This window comes from Daldinia vernicosa (assembly GCF_022497035.1).
Source record: "Daldinia vernicosa strain CBS 139.73 unplaced genomic scaffold F5Y00scaffold_96, whole genome shotgun sequence".
Lineage (NCBI taxonomy): Eukaryota > Fungi > Ascomycota > Sordariomycetes > Xylariales > Hypoxylaceae > Daldinia > Daldinia vernicosa.
In genome coordinates, this window is record NW_025954012.1 from 25,746 (window position 1) to 48,414 (window position 22,669).

General features: G+C 45.8%; 6 protein-coding genes across 6 annotated transcripts; 1 reads left to right on the plus strand and 5 right to left on the minus strand.

The window, feature by feature from the left end:
• Nucleotides 1–170: 170 nt before the first annotated feature.
• On the minus strand, nt 171–1,469 carry F5Y00DRAFT_221269 (uncharacterized protein). The gene is made up of 4 exons (XM_048005660.1): nt 1,055–1,469; nt 704–974; nt 517–645; nt 171–463 (listed from the first exon to the last, which is right to left on the minus strand). Exons 1-4 carry the CDS (start codon nt 1,262–1,264, stop codon nt 312–314), a joined length of 762 nt encoding a protein of 253 aa, XP_047859818.1. The 5' UTR covers nt 1,265–1,469; the 3' UTR covers nt 171–311.
• A 1,634-nt stretch (nt 1,470–3,103) lies between these two features.
• On the minus strand, nt 3,104–5,854 carry F5Y00DRAFT_221355 (uncharacterized protein). Its single transcript, XM_048005661.1, has 2 exons — nt 5,526–5,854; nt 3,104–5,450 (listed from the first exon to the last, which is right to left on the minus strand). The coding sequence occupies exon 2, from the start codon at nt 5,182–5,184 to the stop codon at nt 3,238–3,240; it is 1,947 nt and encodes a 648-aa protein (XP_047859819.1). The 5' UTR covers nt 5,185–5,450; nt 5,526–5,854; the 3' UTR covers nt 3,104–3,237.
• A 1,783-nt stretch (nt 5,855–7,637) lies between these two features.
• On the minus strand, nt 7,638–8,983 carry F5Y00DRAFT_221369 (thioredoxin-like protein). The gene is made up of 2 exons (XM_048005662.1): nt 8,192–8,983; nt 7,638–8,132 (listed from the first exon to the last, which is right to left on the minus strand). Exons 1-2 carry the CDS (start codon nt 8,819–8,821, stop codon nt 7,884–7,886), a joined length of 879 nt encoding a protein of 292 aa, XP_047859820.1. The 5' UTR covers nt 8,822–8,983; the 3' UTR covers nt 7,638–7,883.
• Nucleotides 8,984–13,292: 4,309 nt separating this feature from the next.
• On the minus strand, nt 13,293–14,640 carry F5Y00DRAFT_256470 (guanine nucleotide-binding protein subunit beta; the record flags this gene model as incomplete). The annotated part of the gene is made up of 5 exons (XM_048010411.1): nt 13,293–13,313; nt 13,370–13,489; nt 13,544–13,633; nt 13,688–14,406; nt 14,511–14,640. 5 exons carry the CDS (start codon nt 14,638–14,640, stop codon nt 13,293–13,295), a joined length of 1,080 nt encoding a protein of 359 aa, XP_047859821.1.
• A 3,334-nt stretch (nt 14,641–17,974) lies between these two features.
• F5Y00DRAFT_256471 (Metallo-dependent hydrolase) lies at nt 17,975–19,216 on the plus strand (the record flags this gene model as incomplete). The annotated part of the gene is made up of 4 exons (XM_048010412.1): nt 17,975–18,022; nt 18,085–18,224; nt 18,303–18,978; nt 19,049–19,216. The coding sequence occupies 4 exons, from the start codon at nt 17,975–17,977 to the stop codon at nt 19,214–19,216; spliced, it is 1,032 nt and encodes a 343-aa protein (XP_047859822.1).
• On the minus strand, nt 18,956–22,165 carry F5Y00DRAFT_250040 (acetoacetate-CoA ligase). The gene is made up of 5 exons (XM_048009677.1): nt 21,662–22,165; nt 20,931–21,514; nt 20,680–20,878; nt 19,605–20,521; nt 18,956–19,538 (listed from the first exon to the last, which is right to left on the minus strand). Exons 1-5 carry the CDS (start codon nt 21,878–21,880, stop codon nt 19,424–19,426), a joined length of 2,034 nt encoding a protein of 677 aa, XP_047859823.1. The 5' UTR covers nt 21,881–22,165; the 3' UTR covers nt 18,956–19,423.
• Between the last annotated feature and the right edge of the window lie 504 nt (nt 22,166–22,669).

Here is a 22,669-nt window from a genome sequence, read left to right on the forward strand (position 1 = left end):
GGATCGGGGTTGTATTCATTGTGGATGTGAAGTGTTTCGCAGGGGACAAAGTGTCGTGACTAAGTTATTGGGGGAGTTGGTGTTTGATCCACCCGTACACTATCTAAGCGTCTCTCTTCATCTCCCGTCATAATCATTACCGTCCTTCGCTGCTCTGTAAATCCTTTAGGACATGCCCTACTTTCCAAATCATCTGCTACGGAGCACTTGCTCTATACATCCACCATGCAGGGATTATGAGTGATTGGAAGTCCATAACACCCAATGGATTTCGGGCGAACACCATCGTCGACACTATGAATACCGGCACATTACGAAGAAGCGGCGGTTTCCTCCTTCTTTTCCTCCGCCTTGGGCTCGGGCTCCTCTGTCTCGGTCTTGGTCTTGGCCTGGGCTGCCTGGGAAAAGAGCACCTCGTTTTCCTTCTGAGCCTTGAGCCAGGCTTCCTTAAATAGTTGGGCATCTGAGAAAAGGATTAGTATTAGGTAGCGAGGGTGGATTAGGATCACGGCTTACTCTCAGCGTTAGCTACGCGAACAGAGACGGTAATAGCTTCAGGTTCACCCTCGCTAACATCAGCGCCCACATTCCAGAGCCAAGCACGGTCGCTGGTAGACATAGGGGCGATCGTCATCTCCGGGGTAACTAGACCACCACCCTATTAGTTTATGGTATGCTGGGTGGAAGGTATGGGGAAACGTACTGTAGTGGTTGGCGCAAACCTTGAGGGTCTTGTCTCGTCGCATAACCAGACGGATCTTGCCGTTCTCCTTGTGCTTCAGCAGGCGGAGGGGTCCAGTACCACGCTCCTTCCATTCGCCCTTGCCCTCGGAGTCCTGAGTGAACTTGAACATCTTGCATCGCATGTTGAATATCTCCTCCTCGGACTCCTCGTGTGTCACCGTCTTGATTTTCTCGGTGAGCTTGTGGACGGGCTCGAAGTGGACATCCTCCGACTCGGGAGCCACCTCCTCCTATATAGAGAAATGTTGTCAGCGCTTATCACGAGAAGCAAAAGAGAAGACATCAAGGTATATAGTGTATGTTTACATACTTCGTCGTCACCCTTCGCAGCAGCGGCGGCCTCGCGCTGGGCCTTGGCGCTACCGGAAACGTCACCGCGGTCATCATCCTCCTTCTTCTCCTTCTTTGCGCCGCCGCCAAACATGGAGAAGACAGATGATGAAGTAAGAGGCTTGCTCTCAGCCATCTCGGGAGGCTTGGTCTCGCCGACCTTGGGTTCGGTGTTCTCGGTGGAGCTCATGTTGGATATTGCTAGATGAAAAGGTGAGTCGGGATTCCTATATTTGTTTTTCTCCTTCGCGACAAATGATAGCGACTTTCGGATAAGGAAAAACGAACACTAGCAAGTAGACTTAGTTTAACTCGTCGTATTGCAGATACCGAATGTGTTGTAGATGGGTTATGGAAGACGGTTGTGGTAAATAAGAAAAGTAAATAAGGTCTCTAGACAAGCAACCTTAACCAGGAAGAAAATAGACCTGGGCAAGGAAAAGAAAGAAAAAAAAAGAACCATTAGACATGCTACCCCACCGCCATAGACCGTCGGTGCACAAGTGTGTCACACTCCCAAAACGAAGCAGAAAGTACGTAGGAGGGGTACCTACCAAATGTACCGAGATCTAGAAGGATTGATGCGATGCAAGTGATTTGATGCAAAGAAAAAGATATGCAGGTAGACGACGATTTAAGAAAAAAAGAAAAAAAAGGCACACGTACCAGTCGATCTCTTTCTACTATGTAAAATGTATGTACGGAAGCGCAACCAGAAGATTGGGTAGAAGTCTAAGTGGTAGCTGGGTAGTATGTGGTATTAGGTTGAAATATTATGGTTGACTTGTGGTTTGACGGGTTCTAAATCAAATAACATTCTTGCAAAAACAAACGGAGGGGGTGGGGAATCTGAAGAATTGCCCCTCGCCCTCGCCCCCGCCCCGCCCTCTCTTTCCTCCCCTCCCCTACCCCCCCTGCTTGCCTGCTGCTCTGAACCGTAGACCACAAAGTTGTGATTTCCCAAGGTCGGGCACCAAGTATCCCCCACCGAAGACCCATTTGCTTATCGGATGGTTGGCAGCTGTAAGAACTACCTTTAGGTACCCCGAGTACATAATTTATTTGTACATGTGACAATGACATACAACGTTCCCTAGGTATCCATTATTCCCTATCTAAACTCTTTACTTATAACTTCAAACTTGTGACAGCAACTTAATTCGCATAAGACACACCATCAGGGTACCCCAAGAGAAAGCCTCGTTATTATCTACACCACAACTCATAAATCAAGAGCTTAGTTGTCCTTTATGTAACCCTTCGTGTTGCGTAGATTGGTACTAGGGATTTCAAAGTAGTTACCTACAGAGTTATGACTTGCACGTACTCGTACGTATACTCAGCTTCGTTTAGATGTCTATTTAGGCGAGCCTAGTTTAAGTCTCACATTGTAGAACCACGAGGCGCCAAAATAAATACAAGCGAACTATATCGTGTATAGTATAGAACAAAGAAAAGGAGAATGCTTCATATCAAAGATACAGCTTTAAATTGCCTAGTTGGGACTATTGTAGCAGTTGAGTAACAATGAATCTTCACCACAGAAGCGTAGCTTAAACGAGAACGTATTACCTTGCCTACTATCTCACTAACGAGATGAAGAATTACAAGCACCAAAGTAATATATTCTCCATGGCCTACTCGTTGGTCATATACTTAGGGTTCCTCAGGTTCTATCTTATTGACAAACCACTACGAAGTCAAAGTAATAGCTCTCGAGCTCTATGCCCGGCCACTATCAACAATATCCCTAGAGCGGACGAGGGGCCATCCTCCGCTCATTGCGGTCACCACCGCCTGACAGCAATGCCGAATGGGGTTGGTACTAAGAACACATGTAAAACGTATAGCCTCCGAACTTCGTTATTCCCGACTAACCCTGACACTCAAACGTGAAGAAAAAAGGGGGAATAGAACATCCTGTCATACTCCCGGTAGTCCATCCTTGTGTACATGTATCATCGACGCAGCAACTGAGTCGACGAGAGAGAGAGAGAGAGATAAAGTGGGGATTCAAGGGAAGCACCGCTTTGTTCTATAGTGGTGTCAGGATAGATAACCGAGGACAAGATAACCAGCAAAAACCACCAAATCACCCAAGCCCAACGCCGTCCCCGAGTTCACTCTCGCAACCGTGTAATTAAAATGTTTAGAACGCGCAGATTATGCCCAGGAGGCTCTCATGCGCTTGTTCCAGAAAGAACCTCTCGTCTCTCCATGCTCCTTCTTTTGCCGTGACCGTACCTGTTTCTTGACGTACTCGGCTCTTTCCTGCCTAGCTGCTTTGGCTTCGTCAGTCCTCTCTTTTAAGAGGGCCTCGGCCTTCGAGAGATAACGTCGGTATTCGTCCATATTTCCCTGTACTCGAAGCCACCAGAGCTTGGATCTGAGCTGCGCAGAAAGGTAGCGTAACGTAAGCTCGTCGCGGAGGTCTTGAGCCCCTCTTACAAGCTCCAACTGCACTTGATGCTGACGTCGTTCTAGATCGTCGTCGACGAAGGACTGCTTAATCTGGGCAATAATCTGCGAGATAAGATGGGAAGGGAGATCGAGGACGGCGTTAACGACATCTTTAAATCCCTGTAATAAGGTATCCGAGATAGACGATGTTTGGCTGCAGACTTGTTTCGACATGACATCCAGAGCCGGTATGTAAGTCTCCTCAACCCATGCCGTTGTCTCGTTGACGGTGTCGACAATTTTTTGCGCGAAGCCCCTGACCAGCTGCTTTCCGGCATCAAGAGCATCTATGAACTTGTTCCTGCCAAAGTCGACGTGAAAGGTCTCCTTAACCTTAGGGTTCGAAGTTGTGGCAATAGATACGGACAGGACACTATATGCTTCCTCAAGAGGTACCTGAATCAAGAAGCCCTCGTTTACAGAGGTCACCTTGGTCGGGATATCGTACAGGCCCCGACTCACGGCAATTAATATGGCGTCTTTCGAGAGCCAGGCAGATTTGATACTTTGGGGGATTTTTACCATGATCTCATTTCGATCATATAGCTCTGCCGAGCAGACGGTCTGTAGTTGGGACCCATTGGTGGCGTCCGTCTCGTCCTTATCTTTCCCAAATGGCATGAAGACAAGGCCACTTGGCGAAGTACTACTAGTCTGCAACGCCTTTTGGGTTTGAGTCTTGGTCAAAGTTGGTGTGAACATAGAAGTAGATATGGGATTTCCAAGGGGAGAGGGGACAGCCGCGGAAGAGATCGAGGCTACCGGGACCGTAGATAGGACTTTAGGGGTCGGCGGACTGAATAGGAAGTATTTCCCGCTGATGACTAGAGCGTAGAAAACAGCGAATCCGGATAGGGCCATTAAAATACGGTAATTCCCTTGGACAAACCCGAGTGTCGAACGATAGCTTTCCCAAATACGATCCGTTGAATCCTCGTGTTCAGGAGACAGCATATGTGCACTATCTTCTTTGCCCAGTACCGTATCATGAGAAGCTAACTTGTGCATTTCCGCAAGGGCTTCCCGGGCCTGGCTTTGGTCGATCTCTGCTCGGCGTGGTAAGCTTAGGATACCATGCTGGGAGAAGTTTGTAGGGTGCTCGAGGCTTTGATTCGCGAGTGTCTCTACATCGGCATCTTCGTCATCGGACTCAGCGGTGTATTCGACAACGGTGTCGTTAACTGTGCTCATTACAGCGGTTTCGTTTAGTGTAGTGGCCTCCTCCTCCTCCTCTTCGTCGTCGGAAGAGTCGGTATCGACTTCGTTAGCATCGACGTCGGTGCCGGTATCAGTACCAACTAGACTCTGGACATCGTCGGTCCTTTGATAGTCGAGGGAGCTAGCAGTAGACTCGGCCTGGCTCTCGCCATCGGTACCGATGACATCGTAGCCCAGCTCGGCCAGGCTGGGGTCGTCGTCTGGGAAGTTTTCTGGTTGCATAATATCGGGAGAGCTGGACGAGATCCAGTTGGTAAGCTGCCGGTTGCCTAGGGGCCGGGGAAATCGGAGTGAGGGTACGGAGTTGGAAGTATGGTTGAGGCTGTTTGCCTGACTCGACCCGGCTGCAGTGGAGTGGGTAGGAGGGTCGGTAGATGAATGGGCAACAGCAGTCGGTATATCGGTAGGCGTTGATGGTTCGGGCTGTTCCATTACGCGGTAGAACAAGGCGCCTTTTGCAGGATCACGTCATACCTCAAGTTTACCGTTGCGGAGTGGTAAACCAAAAGAGGATGACAGAACACGCGGCAGGCTATAAGCGAGCAAACAGAAGGTATTATGGGTCTTGAGGAGGTTGTAAGGTGCGAATTATCGGTATCAGACAACCAAATTGCCCCAGATATGTAGGTTGGAGTCGAAATGTCCAAGTTGCATATACCTAAGATACTGGACAAGAAAGGGCCGTGCGGCTTAGATGCCTAGACGAATTAAAAAAGGAAGCGTTAGCTAAGTAATCTCGTATATTCAGCAGAGTTCCTCGAGTGTCATTGAACCTTCTTTAAAATAAGGAAGAGAAGAAGGGAAAGTAGAGTCAGAGAAATACATATGTAGGCTCAGGGCTCAGGGCTTAAGAGAGCAGGCTCCAGGCAAAGAGGTAGGGTTAGGTAGGTATCTAAACCGGACAAAAGTTATAAAACAGTATAATGGAACAGTATGTGCAAGTGGGCAAATGCAAATTAAGTAAATGTCAGGAAACGTAGGCAGCGAAAGACGAGGCAAGACTTGTCTTCTTCATATGATTGATTCATGTAGGTATATACAGATATACGCACGCTGTAAATGTTCCGGCGAGGGGGGGTAAAGTGCTGCCTTGTATGTAAGTGGGAGGATTGGGGGGTAAGGGATAAGAAGACGAATGGTGGATAACCAGACGAGATTGAGATGGTTGGATGGTTTTGGATGAGTAGTAAGTATGTAAGTGATTTACCTGTGAATAGCAGTTGGGTATTTTGGTAGTTGGATAAGTTAGGCAGGTAGTTTCAGTTTCAATATTTTAATATTTCAATGTTGGATAATAGTTGGATGGGTAAGGCAAGTAGTAGGTAAAACAGCGTGAAGCTGCCTTACTGAATTAGAAGTCACCCATCTTACGTATTACGGCGCGCGGATAACACATGGAGAGACATCCATGGAGGGACATGGAGGGGGCGGGGTATTCTCACCTTAGAGTTTAGGAATTACGATGTATGTACCGAGGTACATGCAAGTGCTATAATTCCTTATGGGGACCTTAGGGAGTTTAGGTATCCCGATACTGAATATTGAAATACCTATTAGATGCGCGTGCGCACTCGAGGCAGAAAAATTGGTCAAATGTTTGTCAAGGTTGGGCCGTGAACGTCCGTATCGAGTTTGGAATATTAAGACCGATCACGACTTGTCCTCCAGGTCAGCAGGTGTAATGTAGGATAGGTACCTGTTATGTAAAATAGGACAATCAGAGGTAGAAGAAAGTACATCCAATGCTTTAGGTCAGGTGGAGGAAGATCTGCACTAGCAGGACTAGCAGGACTAGGCACCGTTCAAACAAGTCAGATAGGTCAGATAGGTACCTTACCTAGGTAATGGACGCTATATTTTCAAGGATGCACTTATTTGCATGCCTCGAAAAGACTTACGATTAATCGAGGAAATAGTGGGAATGGAAGAAATTAAAATGTATCAGATTGGTCGAATCTTCTGTTTGCGTGTCTTACTTCAGGTCGATAACATCAACAAGAAGAAGCAGGGCGTAGAAGAGAATAACGGGAACGAGAAAGTGTTGGTTAATGCTGAGTGATTCAAGTTTAACCTAACATATGCCCTATTGATAAGACACGGGAATTGGTGGGGGTTTAGATGAGCTGCACCGTCGCACTATGAGTACGTACCTACGTATTATATCATATCTACATCTATAGAAGTCACAGGATACATATCATGTCCACTAGGTAATCCACTAATTCAGCCTTGATTCTGTCTCCATTCTTACATGTAGTATATCGGGCACTAGGACGCAACTATTAGGTACATGGTAAATTGGATTATCTAACATATCGATACGTAAATCAAACCTATTACAGCAAACGAAGTTATACCCAACCCAGCCCACAGGCCATAATCTCCACGCAAGGCTGGTGCACCGTCGATGCAGCATTGATAATATATATGTCGACCTAACTTATAGCCTATTACAACATAACACAAGATGGAATTGGGAATACAACATCGCTTTTGAATATAGCTTACGGAGACAATATTGGTGTGGTATGATCAAGTTGGTATTATTAAGTTATGACATGGCAGTTGAAGTGTCCCCAAGGGATTCCCCCGCCGGCTATAACGTTGGTCTCAAGAACCAATGCATGTCTAATAGATAGCCTTTGATCGAATCTATACCGTCCGTACCTCTCTTGTAACTCCTAAGTTGTAGTAACATCAATGGGATATCGCAAATTCACTCGTGCGCCCTTCATCTACCCCATCATTATCGTCATTCCTAGCACCATCATTCTCATCGCCCATAGAACCCATCACTAAACACCTCGCAAGTCTTTATAAGTGCGAGTCGATCACCACCCCGTGTAATTCCCATATAATTGGCCCTGTATAGCCAATGGGACAGGCCGACGGCTAAAGCCGAGTTGTGATGCTCCTAGAAGTAGAAGATTTTAGGGCTACCGAATTTAACTCGTCCATAAATGTGTCGCGAGGTAATGCAACATTCATCTTGACGGGCGAGTAAGCCTATCGCATTATCCTCTAATCTGCCATATATCAGTTCGAGTAGGTCGAACACTGACTAGAGACCGCGCTCTCATAAGCGAAGTAGCAACGCCAGCGTATGCTTTCAAGAGTTGAACCAAGGAGCCTTATATGATGCCATGCTTCTTGAAAATCCTCTTTAATGAGTCACTGTCAAAGTCCTCATCGTCGGGGATCATGTCGATAATCCCCGTCAGGTTGGCGAACAAGTCGCCTTGGTTCCGGTACGCAAGGACTGTAGGTACGGCGGCATTGTCGAATTCTATGTCTTCGTAGTGAACTTTGACAAAATGTATTTCGGGATGAGAAGTGACTAGTGGTTGTAGCGCCGACTCAATGAGGCCTGATACTTGACACTATTTATTTCATTAATATGCGCTCATAGACAGACAACTGTAGGGAGGAATTGACTAACCTCGTGATCGTAAACGAATACTACCACAACTGTATCTCTTCCCACCCTCTCGATAGCATCCAGGTATCCTAGTGCGTCGACACTATCAAAGCGTCCAAACATTCTCAGGCTTGGACTTGTTCTCCGGGTGCGAATACCATTTGTAGCCTCCTTCTCGAGCTCCTTCCTTCGCGTCTCTCGCCATTGCTGGAGAAAGCTATCCTCGTCTTCGTCATCCTCGCTGTCGCCGCTTTGTGAGCCAGTTAGACGAGCTCCTTCTCCCTTTCCGAATACTGATTGGCGAGCGGCACGAACTCTGCTTCGCCACTTGTTCTGACGAGCCTGTTCATAGGCACGGGCATCGGCAATGACGCCCTTCACACCAGTACTGTGGCCTGAATTGAAGCTTGCTGGTGGCAGCTTTACATCGCCTGTTAAACTAGGGGCGCGCATGGCTGCTTCTATCTGTGCGTTGCGATAACGGTCTTCTTCGTCTTCGTCTTCGTCGGAATTCTCGGCCTCTCTCCGAGCGTCGTCACGGTCTTCGGGGTGTATTCGTGAACCGTGGTCAGTGTTCTTTTCGAGTAAGTCTCGAAATTCTTCCTGGGCAGGAGTAGGATTATTGTTTACGTTTGCGGAAGTAGAGGTCATGATGGGCGAGTAAAAGATGGGAGGAGGGGGTGAGAGGATTGATATATGTGATAGGGTTTGGTGGGTGTGGGCGAGACCACGAGGTAAGACAAGGAAGATTCAAATAGACAAGGAAGCCTGTCCTGGGGGATGGATGTGGATGATGTGGATGGTGTGGATGGTGTGGATGTCGTAGTGTTTTGGTGGGAGGGAAGAAGCAAAATAGAGCAGGATAGGCTGATGTACACCGCAACGACCCAACGTTTCTAAAAGAAGGGATGAACGAGGGTTAGGTAGTAAGGTTGGCAAGATTGGCAAGGTTGTTAAAGTAAAGGTCTTGCGTTCCATGCAAGGACTAAAAAAAGGGAATGCTTCTGGAACAATGCCCAAAATCAAAGGAAAGGAGTTACGGAGGAAGGACTGCAGGCATGCGTCAGAATGTTTCAGACGCCACAAAATAGAGCCTATTAGGTTTAGCCTCTATGTGATCGAGCAGTGCGCTATGTTAGAGAATATGTATGGTTGTGCTTTTAGGTTCCACTAGCCATGCAACTTTGTTTATAACTCTATGTAGCGTCGACTGGTCTACGTAATAGTTTCTTTTTTTCGCAGATGTCATGTGCTTGGGTATTGAATATAACTCGAATACTTTGTCTTCTTTCAAGAAAGTGCATCATATGATAACAATTGAACGATAGATTATATAATGATCGTCCCCATTGTTCCTACGAACGTGCGGAAGGGAGGCGTAGCGAAATAAAGAGGACAATTGCACCGCCGAACCATACACGTACACACATCCGCCGGATTGGGAATTGGGAATTGGGAATTGGGAATTGGGATGCGGCGTTGCGTGGTTGTCAATACGATGCTTCGACAAGGATTAAAACGTGGAAAAAAGAACATGGGGTGATTGAACCAAGAATACACTAGTCAAGTTTTTCTTTTTCCTTCTTGCTAACTACCTTGTCTCCAAACCCATACCAATAGTTCTACCTACATAGTGCACTATGTATATTCCCTTACTTCCAACATATAGCATTGTTTGATATGATACAATGCTACATCATACGGTTTGCTAATCAAGGAAAATGCGGAGAACAATAAAGTTGCTATACGTGATGTGAGTTAATGGTGACGATATGGGTGTTAATACGAAGAGCAATAATTCGTATTTACTTTTTGACGGACCCCGTGACGAGGATCATATTCAAGGCTCCGATTTCATTGCCATTGTGCTAAACTCCGATGAACTCATTGTTGACGAGAATACTTCTAAAACTTCGATATCCGTAAGATGCAAGGCATAACAAAGACTGGCTGACTAGTTACTACCTAGTTTAGGGGCGATGGCAGAATGGAACTGGGGTATAAGTGGAAAAGGGGGCTGCCTCGCCTAAAAATAACTCCAATCTTGTTCATGTCGGCTATGCCGACGCCGTCTTAGCTTGTCCAAAACCAGCAGCACGACCTTCATACATAGTTAACTTACTATCGTCCACGCCGAGGATAGCTGTTCATCTTAACAGGACCAGGGCAATGCGTCATGCACGGCATTTTACGACGTCGTACCATGCCGGGTTTGTAGCTAATTTAATTCTTCAGCCTCCACTAGGGTAGCCTTGAGGAGTTCCTGTCATCCGCAGATCTTGCTAATAGATAACCGAGATCTGAATCCATGGCTCTATGTGTGGATTGGAGTCTGGAGAAGGTTCATAATCCTCGTTGTCCATCGGTACGTTGAATATTATAACTTACTAGCGTCTTGGTGTCCGGTCAAGGTTGTAAATCGACCCCAGATCAATATGGGCATACACGTTTGTTATAAATTACTATCACATCGTCTTTATTTCTCACAGGGTGATAATTAGCGACAGGGCGATCCCCTTTACGCTGTAAAATTTCCGACTGGTTCGAACGTAGAGAGAGGGGCCTTCCTCACATAGTAAGTACCGATCCTTAACTAAACTTTTATTGGCCAGAAGGTTCATTTGAAGCTGGTTGGTATTCCGGGAGATATATATCATCAATCAATTCGTATCTCCCAGAACCGAGCGGCAACATAGATATAGGTATGTTAAATATTTCGACTACGTAGGTGTATAGACGAGATATGCTGTCCTATAGGTAGGACCTATCATACCTACAATAGGCTAATGACATAGACCATACTACAGTTAAATACTATATAACCGAGACATGTATGGTTGTTGCTTTACTAGTCCTTATCGTGGACCTACAAGGCACGGAAATAACAATAACTTCGTTACTCCGCAAGGAGCTCTGGGCCTAGACAGGTATAAAACCGGCGCCTACCTAGGTACACATACTGAGTGCATCATTTTTCTAATCGTCTCATCTGGAATCCTAATACTGCCACTATGATGAGTGGGCGTGTAAACCTCAGGCCTGGGTTGAAATCTTCCTGCCTAATGAGTGGTATGGGAATAGTTTAACTAACGTATAGTTAGTAAATCCGAGTTATTGACAAGAAGTTATCATAGTTAGAAGTGATCTAAGTTATCCTATAATCATGACTGTTTCCCCGGATCCCCGAGGATGCGAGTGAGGAGCGGGTATCTATACAACTATGCCTGATTACAAAGAGCTACGAACCTAAGTGGCCAAGACTGGATCACTAATACATATATAAGAGCTCTTTTTCTGCATGTCTCGGCGGTCTAAGGTTCTAATAGTGTCATCTACGGAGCTAGGGCAGCACCGTGTGTGCTACTTTGCCTATCATCCTCTTCTACCACGCATGAGACTTTACCAGACTTTTATGTCGATTACGAGTCACTGAGAAAGCATTTAGAGGAAATAAGTTATAAATCATACCGATAGAGAAAAGACACCGGCTCCCAGAGGATATACAAGGCAAGTCGGTAACAAGGGTACTGTATTATTAATCTCTACTGTGCTTACACCCCAGATCACGCCCCCGATTCATATACAGCCACAGGAGTCTTAAGGGTCAGTCTTACGAATACGCAATGATAGATAAACGATACCCAAGTGACGTAGTTTTAAGACAAAGAAGACCCTTTCCAACTACATCGCTTCCCTATTAGTTATGCCGTCACTACTTAACATGTGTCCCAGAAATAACCTACAGAGTATATGAAGTAGTAATGCTCAACTCGGACATAGCGGGCACGGCCAAATGCCCAAACGACGAGCTACAGCAGTGATTTATTAACCCGTAAACCTCCTTCGAGCATAGGCGGCATTGGGACTATTACCTACCTTACCTATGAATATAGACGAAGAATCATGTGTAAATACCTAGTTTATAGGTAGGGGCTGAATCTACGTAATATCAGATGATCATTGAGCACGTAGGGTCTCATTAGACCATGGCCTCCCCATCACCATCGACATTGATCTGCCCTACATTGCTTACCTGATATAGAATCTACCTTGGGACCAATCCGGTATACGTTTACGTGAAGGAACTATCCGAAGAGACATCACTAAACACTATGACAACATGATGACTTTGGATACCAAATTAGTTTGGATGATTTCAGCGTTCAGTATGACATGACTATGGTACAGACAGTAAGGGAAGAGCCGGTACAATGCCGGATGCGAATGTGTTCATCTTGCCCCTACTTCATTCGGCTGCACCTAGCCGACTCGATTTCCCTGATACTGGGGAAGGATACGCCGATAAGAGACGACCTCTAAGAAACACCCGCAAGATGACCAGCCACCACTAAAAACCCAAATACTGCACATCCTCCCCTTCCACTGGACTCAGTAAATAGGTCACCACACTCAAGTGATTTTTCCTTTTATCCACAGAAGAAAAAATACCAATCAATACCTCCCCTCCATCTACTATAGTGATATCAGGGGCGGGAAAAGGCAATAAACAGGAATCAAGTAGACGCGCAAGAATTGTTTTTGTTTCCGGGTGAAAGCCATTTTTCATATCAACATGCCTCCATAAAGGGGGAGAAGACTGTATCCGTGTATCGAGTCGCCAAAATTTTTGAACTGAATCATAAGGGAAGCAAAGCCCAAGGTTCAAGAAGAAGCCCAATCACCATACCGCATCTTCGTCTTGTAAATCGAGGTGCCCGGTGCCTAGCTTCGAAGAGTGGAGGTCGAACCGAGCGTTGTAAATTATTACCAATCAAGTCCGAGGCGGTATATTAGCAGACTAGCTGACAGATGCGAATTGGGTAGAGAAATATGATATTATGGAGGTATCTAAAAGTGAACAGGGCCGGGAACTATACACTCCCTTGGCCCCTCGGTCAGCAGCGGCGAACAGTAGTCCGGTGGGAATCGAGTACAACGCAGGCCAATAAGGAAAATAGTTGCTGGAAAAGGCTGTCGTGACTTCGTCCTGATAGCATCGAACCTGAAGGATTCGTCATGCGTGACAGGTTGAAATTAGTTCGAAATATTCGTCTGAAAAGGAAGAGCGACAGCTACGTGGGTGATTCACGTAACAATGCTCCATTTTGACATAAGTTTCCGTCTAGTATGCCCAGATTTTGAGCTGTCAAGTGTTAGCGTACTTCGAGTCCGTCCCAAATATAGTTGACCGAAACTTACCACAGAGTCCCAAGAGCCCGTGCACAGGCTGATACCGTCGTTGCTAACGCCCAGACAGCTGACACGATTCTCGTGACCTACGAGGGATCCAACCTTCTCTCCCCTAGTGATATCCCAAACCTAAAAACTGTTAGCCGATAAAGCGTGATTTTAGTGGAATAGATAAATATATACCTTGCATTCGAAGTCATCATATCCAGCGAATAGTAGGCGACCAGAAACAGACGTGGCGACAGACGTGATACCACATAGAATAGATTCAGACTATCATAATATTAGTATTCATTAGGCCATGGTTATCTCGCGTCAGCCACTTACCCCGTAGAGATTGAGCTCCCTATCTGCTCGAATATCAAATAGTCTGCACGTCGCGTCGTCCGATCCTGTTACGAATGAATGGCCATCAGGGAAGAATTGAATGGCGTTAATATCGGACTCGTGACCAGCGAATGTCTGCACGGCCTTGCCGGCACGGATATCCCATAGCTTCGCGAATGCGTCGCAAGCGCCGGATATGAACGTGTTTTGATTGGTAGGGTTCAAACTAATGCTCATGACATCGCCTAGGTGGTCGGCGAATTCCATAACCTTTGTTCCGGTCTCGATGTCCCACTTCATACAGGTCATGTCACCAGACGAAGTAAGGATGCTCCGGTCGTTAATGAATCGGCAGCAAGATAAGTAACCAGCATGACCAGACAGCTCACGAGCTACGCGTGTCGGCCCATCTCGGTTCTGGTTGAGATTGTAGATGGAGCAGATGTTATCGAGACCACCGCAGGCAACGTAGTTGCCGCTCGGAGCGTAAGCGCAGGTCATAACCCATGATGACCGTAAGGGGATGGCGTGGACTTTGTTCGTCGTATACGCATCCCAAATGATTAACTTGCCATCTTGCGAGGCGGAAACTAGATGTCTTCGGTCGGTCGACCAGTGCATAGCATAGATTTTAGCCAGATGTCCCTTGAGCGTCCTCTTTGTCTTCATTAACTGATTTCGGGGGATTGCCTCGTGAGATTGTTGTGCCACGGCGCGGACTAAAAACGACGGACATAAGTATTAGAACGAAGCGCATCAAAATTATTGCAACGCGTTTGCGAAGCCGGAAGTGATTATCAATTGATAGAAAAAGGTAACTCACGAGTGGTATCGGCTAATTCATCCTTCTTTCGCTTGATCCTATCCTTCAAGTTCTCAGCCTCACGTCGCGCCTGCTGAATGCGCGCCTGCATGGCCTCGGGCGACACATCGTTCGGACGTTGCGAGTCCATAGCGGCGGCAATGGATGTGTGTCAATGAGAGGACCGAGGAGCAGCGGGAGAATTGGATAGACGGTGATGGACGACGGGTGTCGTCAAGCGGTGTGGATAGAGTTGATTTGGAGATCGCGAATGGCGTAGAGGACACCGAAGGGGGTAAAAAAGAGAGAAAAGGTGTGAGGTTGGAAATCAACTCGGGGTAAGGGTGAGGAGGGAAGACAAGCTCCAGGGGGGTCCTTGTCGAGGTGCTCTGACCAGTATTAAAAGGGTTAAAAATCAAAATAAAATAAAGCTCCGGCTAGGCCACACTCGGAGATGTAGTAGAAGAGATTGACTTGATTGTCAGGGCGAAAGAATGGGAAAAGTGTGGAGAGGACAGGACTTCAGCGTGCTGCTGCTAGGTGCTGAATGCCAAGTGCTAAAAAGAAGTCAAGTCAAGTCAAATGGATTTGGTTGCGTGTAGTTGTAAGATAGCAAAAAAAGTCACTAGCCCTCAGATTTGGAGATCGAAAAAAAAAAAAAGTAATCAAGGCAAGACAGGAAAAGGCTAGAAGGAAGGCAGCGTCCAGCAATCTGGAAGGAGTAGCAAGTGCTGTAGGCTGTACATAGGAGTAGGAGCAGGAACAGGAGGTAAATGAAGGTAAGGTAAGGTAAGGTAAGCTAAGTTAAGTTTAGGTACATGTACCCGGAGATAGCGCATGTATATGCATCAAAATATGTGGAGACCTAGGTGTACTTACCTATTTGTATGTAGGCTGGTACTGCAATTCTAATTCCTCCTTACCATTCTTGCCATTCTCGCGCCTATTCCAGGGCTTGCATATGTACATTTGGCATGGTTAGGTACATTATGTAGGTAGCATTCATTTATGTACACATTTATGTACCGTTCTATGTACAAACTAATGCAGATCGCACCGCCCGAACAAACATTAATATCTACATAGTAGAGTACTATTTTAGCTATGAAGAGATTACCCACATAGCATACGTATCTTAATGTACATAAGTGGATTATGCACAATGCCTCCTTTTATTTACATCGATATTTGCTGCTGAATAATAATACGGCCCTCTGTTGTCTTGGCCTGTCCATCAGATCCAATTAGAGCATTATTGCACCAACCTGGACGGTAACAACAGTACGTAATTGTAAAGAAGGAAAAATCCATTCCGGCATAAATGTATATTAGGTACAATACGTAGGCAGTGTGCGATGTGGTAAGCGACATGCAACCACCAAATACCGGGCAATGTATGTAGTGTAGGTATGTAAGATTTAGATATGTACGGACAGTTCAGAATATTTGTAGTATCAATCTGCCAGTCTGCCAGTGAAGTCCTGGGCCGCGCTGCAATTAGCTAAAAGGGGGAATGATAGGACTGACTAATGAGGCATTCTATTCGCTACGACAAGTAATTACGCCGCATGTGTGTGTAACTTGTATGTAAGCGCTCGGGCTTCGGTACTTTAATACTTTTGTTTTTTTTATCGCTTGCGTAACAGTCAGTTATGTAAAAGCCGACATTTATGACATGTACTTATGATCTGTATTTTTATTTAATAGGCCGACTATTTTAATTCTCCATGGTTTACCTATCGCTTCTAAATTGACTCCTTTTTCTGTCTACATTTTTTCAATCGCTTGAAATATATGTATGTATACGCATCTTAGAAAGAACAATGATTCAGAAACCTACCCACCTGGGTAGTCTAGGGATATTCGGATAGATCGCGTCTCCCGAATATATCGTATACCGGTGCTTACCATCCTCGCGTTTTCACCAATCCAACAGTCCAGTTTATTTCATTGCACTTGGCAATACAATACCTGTTATGCCCATGCCACGCCCCCCTTTGTGACCTGAGGTCCTAGGATAGACACATAACATACGTCTTTTATCATTCTCTTTGTGCTTACAACTTTACTATGGGTTCGGGTTTCTAGATGGAAACGCTGTTCCCCGACTTATTAAATTAGCCTCCTCGCATCCAATTCTACGCTCGCGGCACAGCAGACAAGCCAAGAGCCAACCATCGTTTGATATAGTCCCGTACGACGGTCAAGAATGATTATCCAGTAGTTAACTCTATTTTACCCCATGCTGTATTGTATAAATCTACCATAACACGATTAATAAGATATCCTTACCCCCTTACCCAAAAAGCTTAGCTGCGAAAAGTCTCCGCTGCTACGGGAACAAGAAATCATACATGCTCATTACAGTCCTTCAATGCGGATATACTACCAAAATCGTCCTTGGTCCATGCCCTAGCCGCGTTAGTCTCAACGGTCTCGTTAATGAAGAATTCTCGATCCTCGCCTATGCAAGGTACTAGCTGGCCTCAAAAGCGTCGGGTCCGATAATGGACCCTCTCCCCAGCTTCCTACATAACTCCCATTGTAACCCAAGTCTACCAGTTTCCCACCAACAAACAAAAAACAAGGAAAAAACCCCCCCGAAGTTATTCCAAGATGCGTAGCATAAGAGGACTAAGATCAACTCGGTTATTGGTTCCGATCACGTACAAAGGTCTAAATATGCAGTGCTTATTTGAGCAAGGAGAAGAGGAAAACGCCCGAGGCAAAGACTGAACAAGATTTAGTTGGTGGTGACACTAATTCGTCAAACATTACGCATGTCGACGAAGTCCGGCCTTGCTTTAATAAGGCCGTTGAACGGATCGCTTACTACGGAAACGTACATATCGTGATGGATCGGAAGGATCTAATTCCTATGCAGATAGAACTTCTAGAAGGGTTACTCGGTAGGAATCTGGACAAGCCTCATTTCAAGCAGACAGTTTGCTAGACACTGTGTGGCATCGGGCGTAATTATTGATAAGTCTTGATTGCCAGATCATTTACCGAGGCTTATTCAACTGAATAGTGAAGCTATTAACTATATAACTATGTAAATATATAGTAACCGTTCACACGACAGAGGTGATCTTATCCTGCCAGTAAAAGAGCATTGAAGATAATATGAGTGATGAATAATGCTAAGGAGCTGACTAAGTAAATATGTCTTGGACTCGTGGATGCTATCGATATTGTAAATAATCGACATCGTTTACAATACCAAGTTACAGTGTGATTTTCGTCCAATGGGGGGTTTCCATCGTCAGTAGCCGACGACTAGCCTGTGCGCATCTACACGAATATCGACTATCTATATTAAGCTTAAAATCAACCACAGACGTTTCAACTACAAGTCCTCTCCGCTAAATAGTTAGATCTCCTATGAAAAGCCTTGGCAGCATCGCTTCAAGTTGAGGAATTTGATAGACCAAGTACAATAAAAAATTGATCCAACGCCTTAAGGAACTGTCCTACACGACATCATGGCACAGAAACTGGACTTGGACTTCAAGTCTATGCCCAAGATTGAGGTAAACTAGATCAAACGCTCAAATACACTTGATAATATTAACATCCATTTCATAAACAATAGCTCCACGCCCACTTAACAGGCAGTATAAGCCGGCAATGCCTACACGAGATCTGGGAAGTCAAGAAAGCAGCAGGGGAAACCGACCTAGAAGACCCTCTAGTCGTGATGCCACTAGGTAGACACGACTACGATCTCACAACGTAAGAAGCAGCCCGCCCTAGTGAAGGATGACATATTGGCCCGGATAAGAATAGCAAGAGCTGAGGTCATCTCCCTAGCTTCTTCCCCCTCTTCTCTTCCTACATCTATAACCTAATCAATGACGCTCCGTCCCTCGCGCACTCCACCAAATCCGTCGTACGCGACTTCGCCGCCGACGGAGTGGCGTACCTCGAGCTAAGGACGACGCCCCGCGCGATGCCGGCCGCGGGCCTGGATAAGGCAGGCTACGTAGCGGCAGTACTACAAGCGATCGCGCAAGAAGAAACGCAGACGCAGACGCTCCACACGCGTCTAATCCTGTCCATCGACCGGCGCAACACCCTCGCCGAAGCATACGAGACCGTCGCTCTTGCGAAGCAATTCCGTACCCAGGGTCGAGGCGTCGTAGGAATCGACCTCTGCGGCGATCCTACGAAGGGGGATGTAGCACTATTCACGCCCGCGATTAAAGAGGCACAGGCCGCGGGACTGAGAGTGACGATCCACTTCGCGGAGGCGGAGGCTAGTGCTAGCTCAGCCGAGCTGAGCACGATAATGAGCTGGATGCCGGACCGGTTGGGCCACGTGATCCATGTGCCGGAGGGAGTCAAGAAGCAGATAGCGGCGCGGAAGGGGATTGGTCTGGAGTTGTGTCTTAGCTGTAATGTTCACGCAAAGATGATTGTTGGAAGTTTCGAGGCGCATCATTTTGGAGAGTGGTGGCGGGTTGATGGGCCGGTTGTTGTGCCTTGTGTAAGTTGACGCGTAGATTGGATTGGAAGAGTATTTGCGTATGGGACTGTGCTGACTCGATGCTGGCTAGACTGATGATGTGGGCGTTTTCGGGAGTCCGCTGTCGAGCGAATGGAGGCTTATACAGGAGCACTTTAGACTACAGCGAGAGGAAATATTAGGATTGGCGAGGAAAGGCATTGATGTCATCTTTGCGGACGATGATGAGAAAGCGAGGTTAAGAGAGATCATGTGGTGAAGGCAAATATCCGGATACGCTACGCAGGGCAATGATTAACGTGAAGAAGTGAAGGAACGAGTATACGCCCTGTTTACGATTTACCGTTTCCTTCTCGTTAGCCATAATCCTAATGTTATATCCCTGATTTTCCACCTGGCCCCAAATCTAGATCTAAAGCCTACCGAATGACGCCTTTCTCCCTTCTTCGTGAATCTCGTTACCGTTCTAGTCGTGCGTCAACGCCCATTCCTTAAACCAAACCAAAGATTCGGGGTTCGCTACACTGGTATTCGTCTTGATATCGATTCCGGAAAGAATCTGTTTGACTGCAACCTCGATTCTGGCAAGACGTTAGCTATAATCCAAACACGTATCATAGAAACAGACGAAGTGCAACGAAACGTACTTCTTCCCGTTTAGTGTCTTCGGAACTCCTGCTCCACATTCTTCGATCACGGCTGGGATATGCCGTGGACTTAATTCCTTCCGAATTACATCTCTGATCCTCTCTTGTAGGTCGGGGGTGAACTTATTCCCCTCGGCCATGACGACGAACAAGCAGACGGTTTCGTCGCGGTCCGTCTCCCGCCTCCGTCCAACACATACAGCATCCTCTATCTCAGCCCCGAAGAATTTGGTCAACAAGTTGTAGATCTCGGCACTACCGAATCTTACACCGCCAGGCTTGAGGACGCCATCACTACGCCCGAGCATGACAATACCACCTGTCTTGGCGTTCATCCGTAGAAAGTCGCCATGATGCCATATGCCATCGAAGCGTTCAAAATAGCTAGCACGGTACTTGGCATCGCCCCCGGGTCCCCAGAATGTCAGAGGCTGGGAGGGAAACGGCTTTGTGCATACCAGCTCTCCGTTTCCGTCGGGCATCGGGGCACCGCTAATAGAGTCTACTACGTCAATGGCCATGCCGAGCGCCGCGCATTGAATTTCGCCCACGTGGACTGGAAGCAGCGGGCATGGGAGGCCGAAGCAAGAAATGATGTCAGTACCTCCGGTAATGGATGCCAAATTGACGTGAGCAGGAAATGCCTTATATACAAAAGAGAAAGTTGACGGCGGCAAGGGTGCGGCTGTTGAGTAGATTGCTTGTAGAGAAGAGAGGTCGAGGGATTGAATTGGATAAACCGAGTTAGTCTCAAGCGCCGTAAGGTATGCGGCAGACGTGCCAAAGTGGGTTGCCCGTAGCGAGGAGAGGAGTCGGGGTAGGGAGAGGTAGCCATGCGGTTTAAAGGGCGATCCGGAGTATAGAATAAGAGTCGTCCCGCATGAAAGAGCTGATATGCTCCAATGCCACATCATCCACTGTAGGGACGAAAGTTAGCGATTATTTCTAGTAATGAGTTTAAGGGGTTTGAGTATAGTTGGGAGAAATGGCCCTTTGGTCAACTCGACAAGGACACATTGGCTCTTAAGACAGGTCTAAAAGGGGGGGAAATGGATATTTGATAGTTACTACGTACAGACGTAGTGGTATAGTAGAGTAACCTCGAAGTCGAATTCAATGAGGAATGAAGATACAGCTCCTTCTTATGCTGGATTAGCGTACCCAACGCCGAGTGGACTATGGCCTTTGGTAGACCCGTAGTGCCGCTAGAAAATAAGACGTAGAGGGGATGTGATGGTGGGAGTTGTTCGAATTTCAGGGGTTCGTCACCGCCGCTAGATAGTATTAACGTTAATAGTATTGGCCGATGGGTTCTTAGGGGAATACCTTCTCAAAAAGCTTTCGTATTCTCTAGCCGTTACCCCCTTCGAGCCCAGCCCTTCCAACTCTAGGCTGAAGTCTTGGATGTTATTTATAACGACGACAAGTTCTAAACCCCTGGACGTGAGTTCGTCGACTACTTGTGATATCTTGTCCGTACCAGACCATGATTTGCTGTTGTACACGGACCCATTATCCGCGAACAAGACCTTAGGCTCAAGCTGGACCAGCCTATCCAGGACGGCACTTACTCCGTTATCCGGGCTTATTCCCGTCCACACGGCTCCGATGGCGGCTGCAGATAGCATCGCTACGAGAGCCTGATGGTGGTTCGACACGAATCCAGCGATAACATCATTGGGTTTCAAGCCGGCAGCCCTCAACGAACTAGAGCACCGTCGTACTGCTTCTCTTAGTTCAGCCCACGTTGTCGACACGAGCTGCTCTTCGACCTCAGTAACCGTGATGACGGCGGTAGAGGACTCGTCAATATCCACATTCTCTGGGAACAGGAGGTTCTCCGCGAAGTTTAACAGTGCACCGGAGAAGAAATCCGGCCTGGGGAACATGGATGCATTGTCCGGTAAAACCTATTGGGTGATAAGTTAAGCATTGTGCTAATTTGACAAATAGGGGTAACGATTCTCAAGTTCTTTAACCTCCCGGGGCTTGAGAGTATAAGACAACCAGACTTATTGGTTATAGAAAATAGATTTCGATAATGCCAAGACACGTACACATGAGTAAGACCTAGACGCTTTTATGCCGCAAAAGTGCCATACTTCCTCCCAGAAATCCGAGATGTTCTCGACGGACCACTTGTATAAGGTGGGATAGTCTTTGATTTCGACATCATATTTACCCCTTACGTGTTCTAGAAACTTGTACATCTCGGTTGAGGTAGGATTTGGATGCCGCCACAACTCGGCTGGTTCAGATATGGTATCGACAGTCATCGTGAATATATAGAACCTTCTATTTTTAATACGGGTAGAAAGCTAAGTTGAAGAACTATGATGGTACTTGAGAGAGGTATAGTATTTGGATATCACGGAGTAAGTCTGTTGAGGTTACGATTGGCTGAGGATGCTCTGTAATTATATAAATTAGGTAATTCGGCCTTGAACTTGTAAATGAAAGCCACAAGTCAAATGCGTTTAACTATGTAAGTTAAAGCACAACCTTTTATAAAGTCCGATGTCAATTGTGGCTGGTGGATGTGGAGGACTCTTGTTAGAAACTGTTGAGTTTGACCTTGTGTAACCATTTAAAGCATCACTAAGCATTTTTAAGCCTTTTCCTCCTTTAAGCTAGTGTAGTCGATAAAAATACTATATAGTTTACGCTACGGGATATGGTACATTAATATACCTATTACAATAAGGTATATATGAGGTATTAATACCTTACCGCTTAAAAGGGGTCTTTAAAAATATTTACCGTTATTATATTATATCCCGAAAATCATTTTAAATAAATATATTAAAGAAATAATAATAAATTTAATATGGTTTTAATATTTATAACCGTTTTTTATTATAAATAAATATTTAAATTTTAAAATTATATTATAATTATAATTATTATATATATATAAAAATTTTTAATTAAAATGATTTTTATTTAAAATAATATTATATATTTATTACGATTATTAATTAAATATAATTTTATTTATTAAATATAATATATATTTTTTAATTAAATTTTAAATATTATAATATATTTATTTTTAATATTATATT

Bases quoted from the DNA above. Each gene is read 5' to 3' on its own strand.
- F5Y00DRAFT_221269 (XM_048005660.1), bottom strand. From the start codon at position 1,264: ATGAGCTCCACCGAGAACACCGAACCCAAGGTCGGCGAGACCAAGCCT. The intron at 975-1,054 runs GTATGTAAACAT...TTCTCTATATAG, and splicing joins CTGCGAAGGGTGACGACGAA to GAGGAGGTGGCTCCCGAGTC. The intron at 646-703 runs GTACGTTTCCCC...GTGGTGGTCTAG, and splicing joins GGTTTGCGCCAACCACTACA to TTACCCCGGAGATGACGATC.
- F5Y00DRAFT_221355 (XM_048005661.1), bottom strand. From the start codon at position 5,184: ATGGAACAGCCCGAACCATCAACGCCTACCGATATACCGACTGCTGTT.
- F5Y00DRAFT_221369 (XM_048005662.1), bottom strand. From the start codon at position 8,821: ATGACCTCTACTTCCGCAAACGTAAACAATAATCCTACTCCTGCCCAG. The intron at 8,133-8,191 runs GTTAGTCAATTC...TGAAATAAATAG, and splicing joins TATTCGTTTACGATCACGAG to TGTCAAGTATCAGGCCTCAT.
- F5Y00DRAFT_250040 (XM_048009677.1), bottom strand. From the start codon at position 21,880: ATGACTGTCGATACCATATCTGAACCAGCCGAGTTGTGGCGGCATCCA. The intron at 21,515-21,661 runs GTACGTGTCTTG...ATCACCCAATAG, and splicing joins CGTCTAGGTCTTACTCATGT to GTTTTACCGGACAATGCATC. The intron at 20,879-20,930 runs GTATTCCCCTAA...AATACTATCTAG, and splicing joins TACGAAAGCTTTTTGAGAAG to CGGCGGTGACGAACCCCTGA.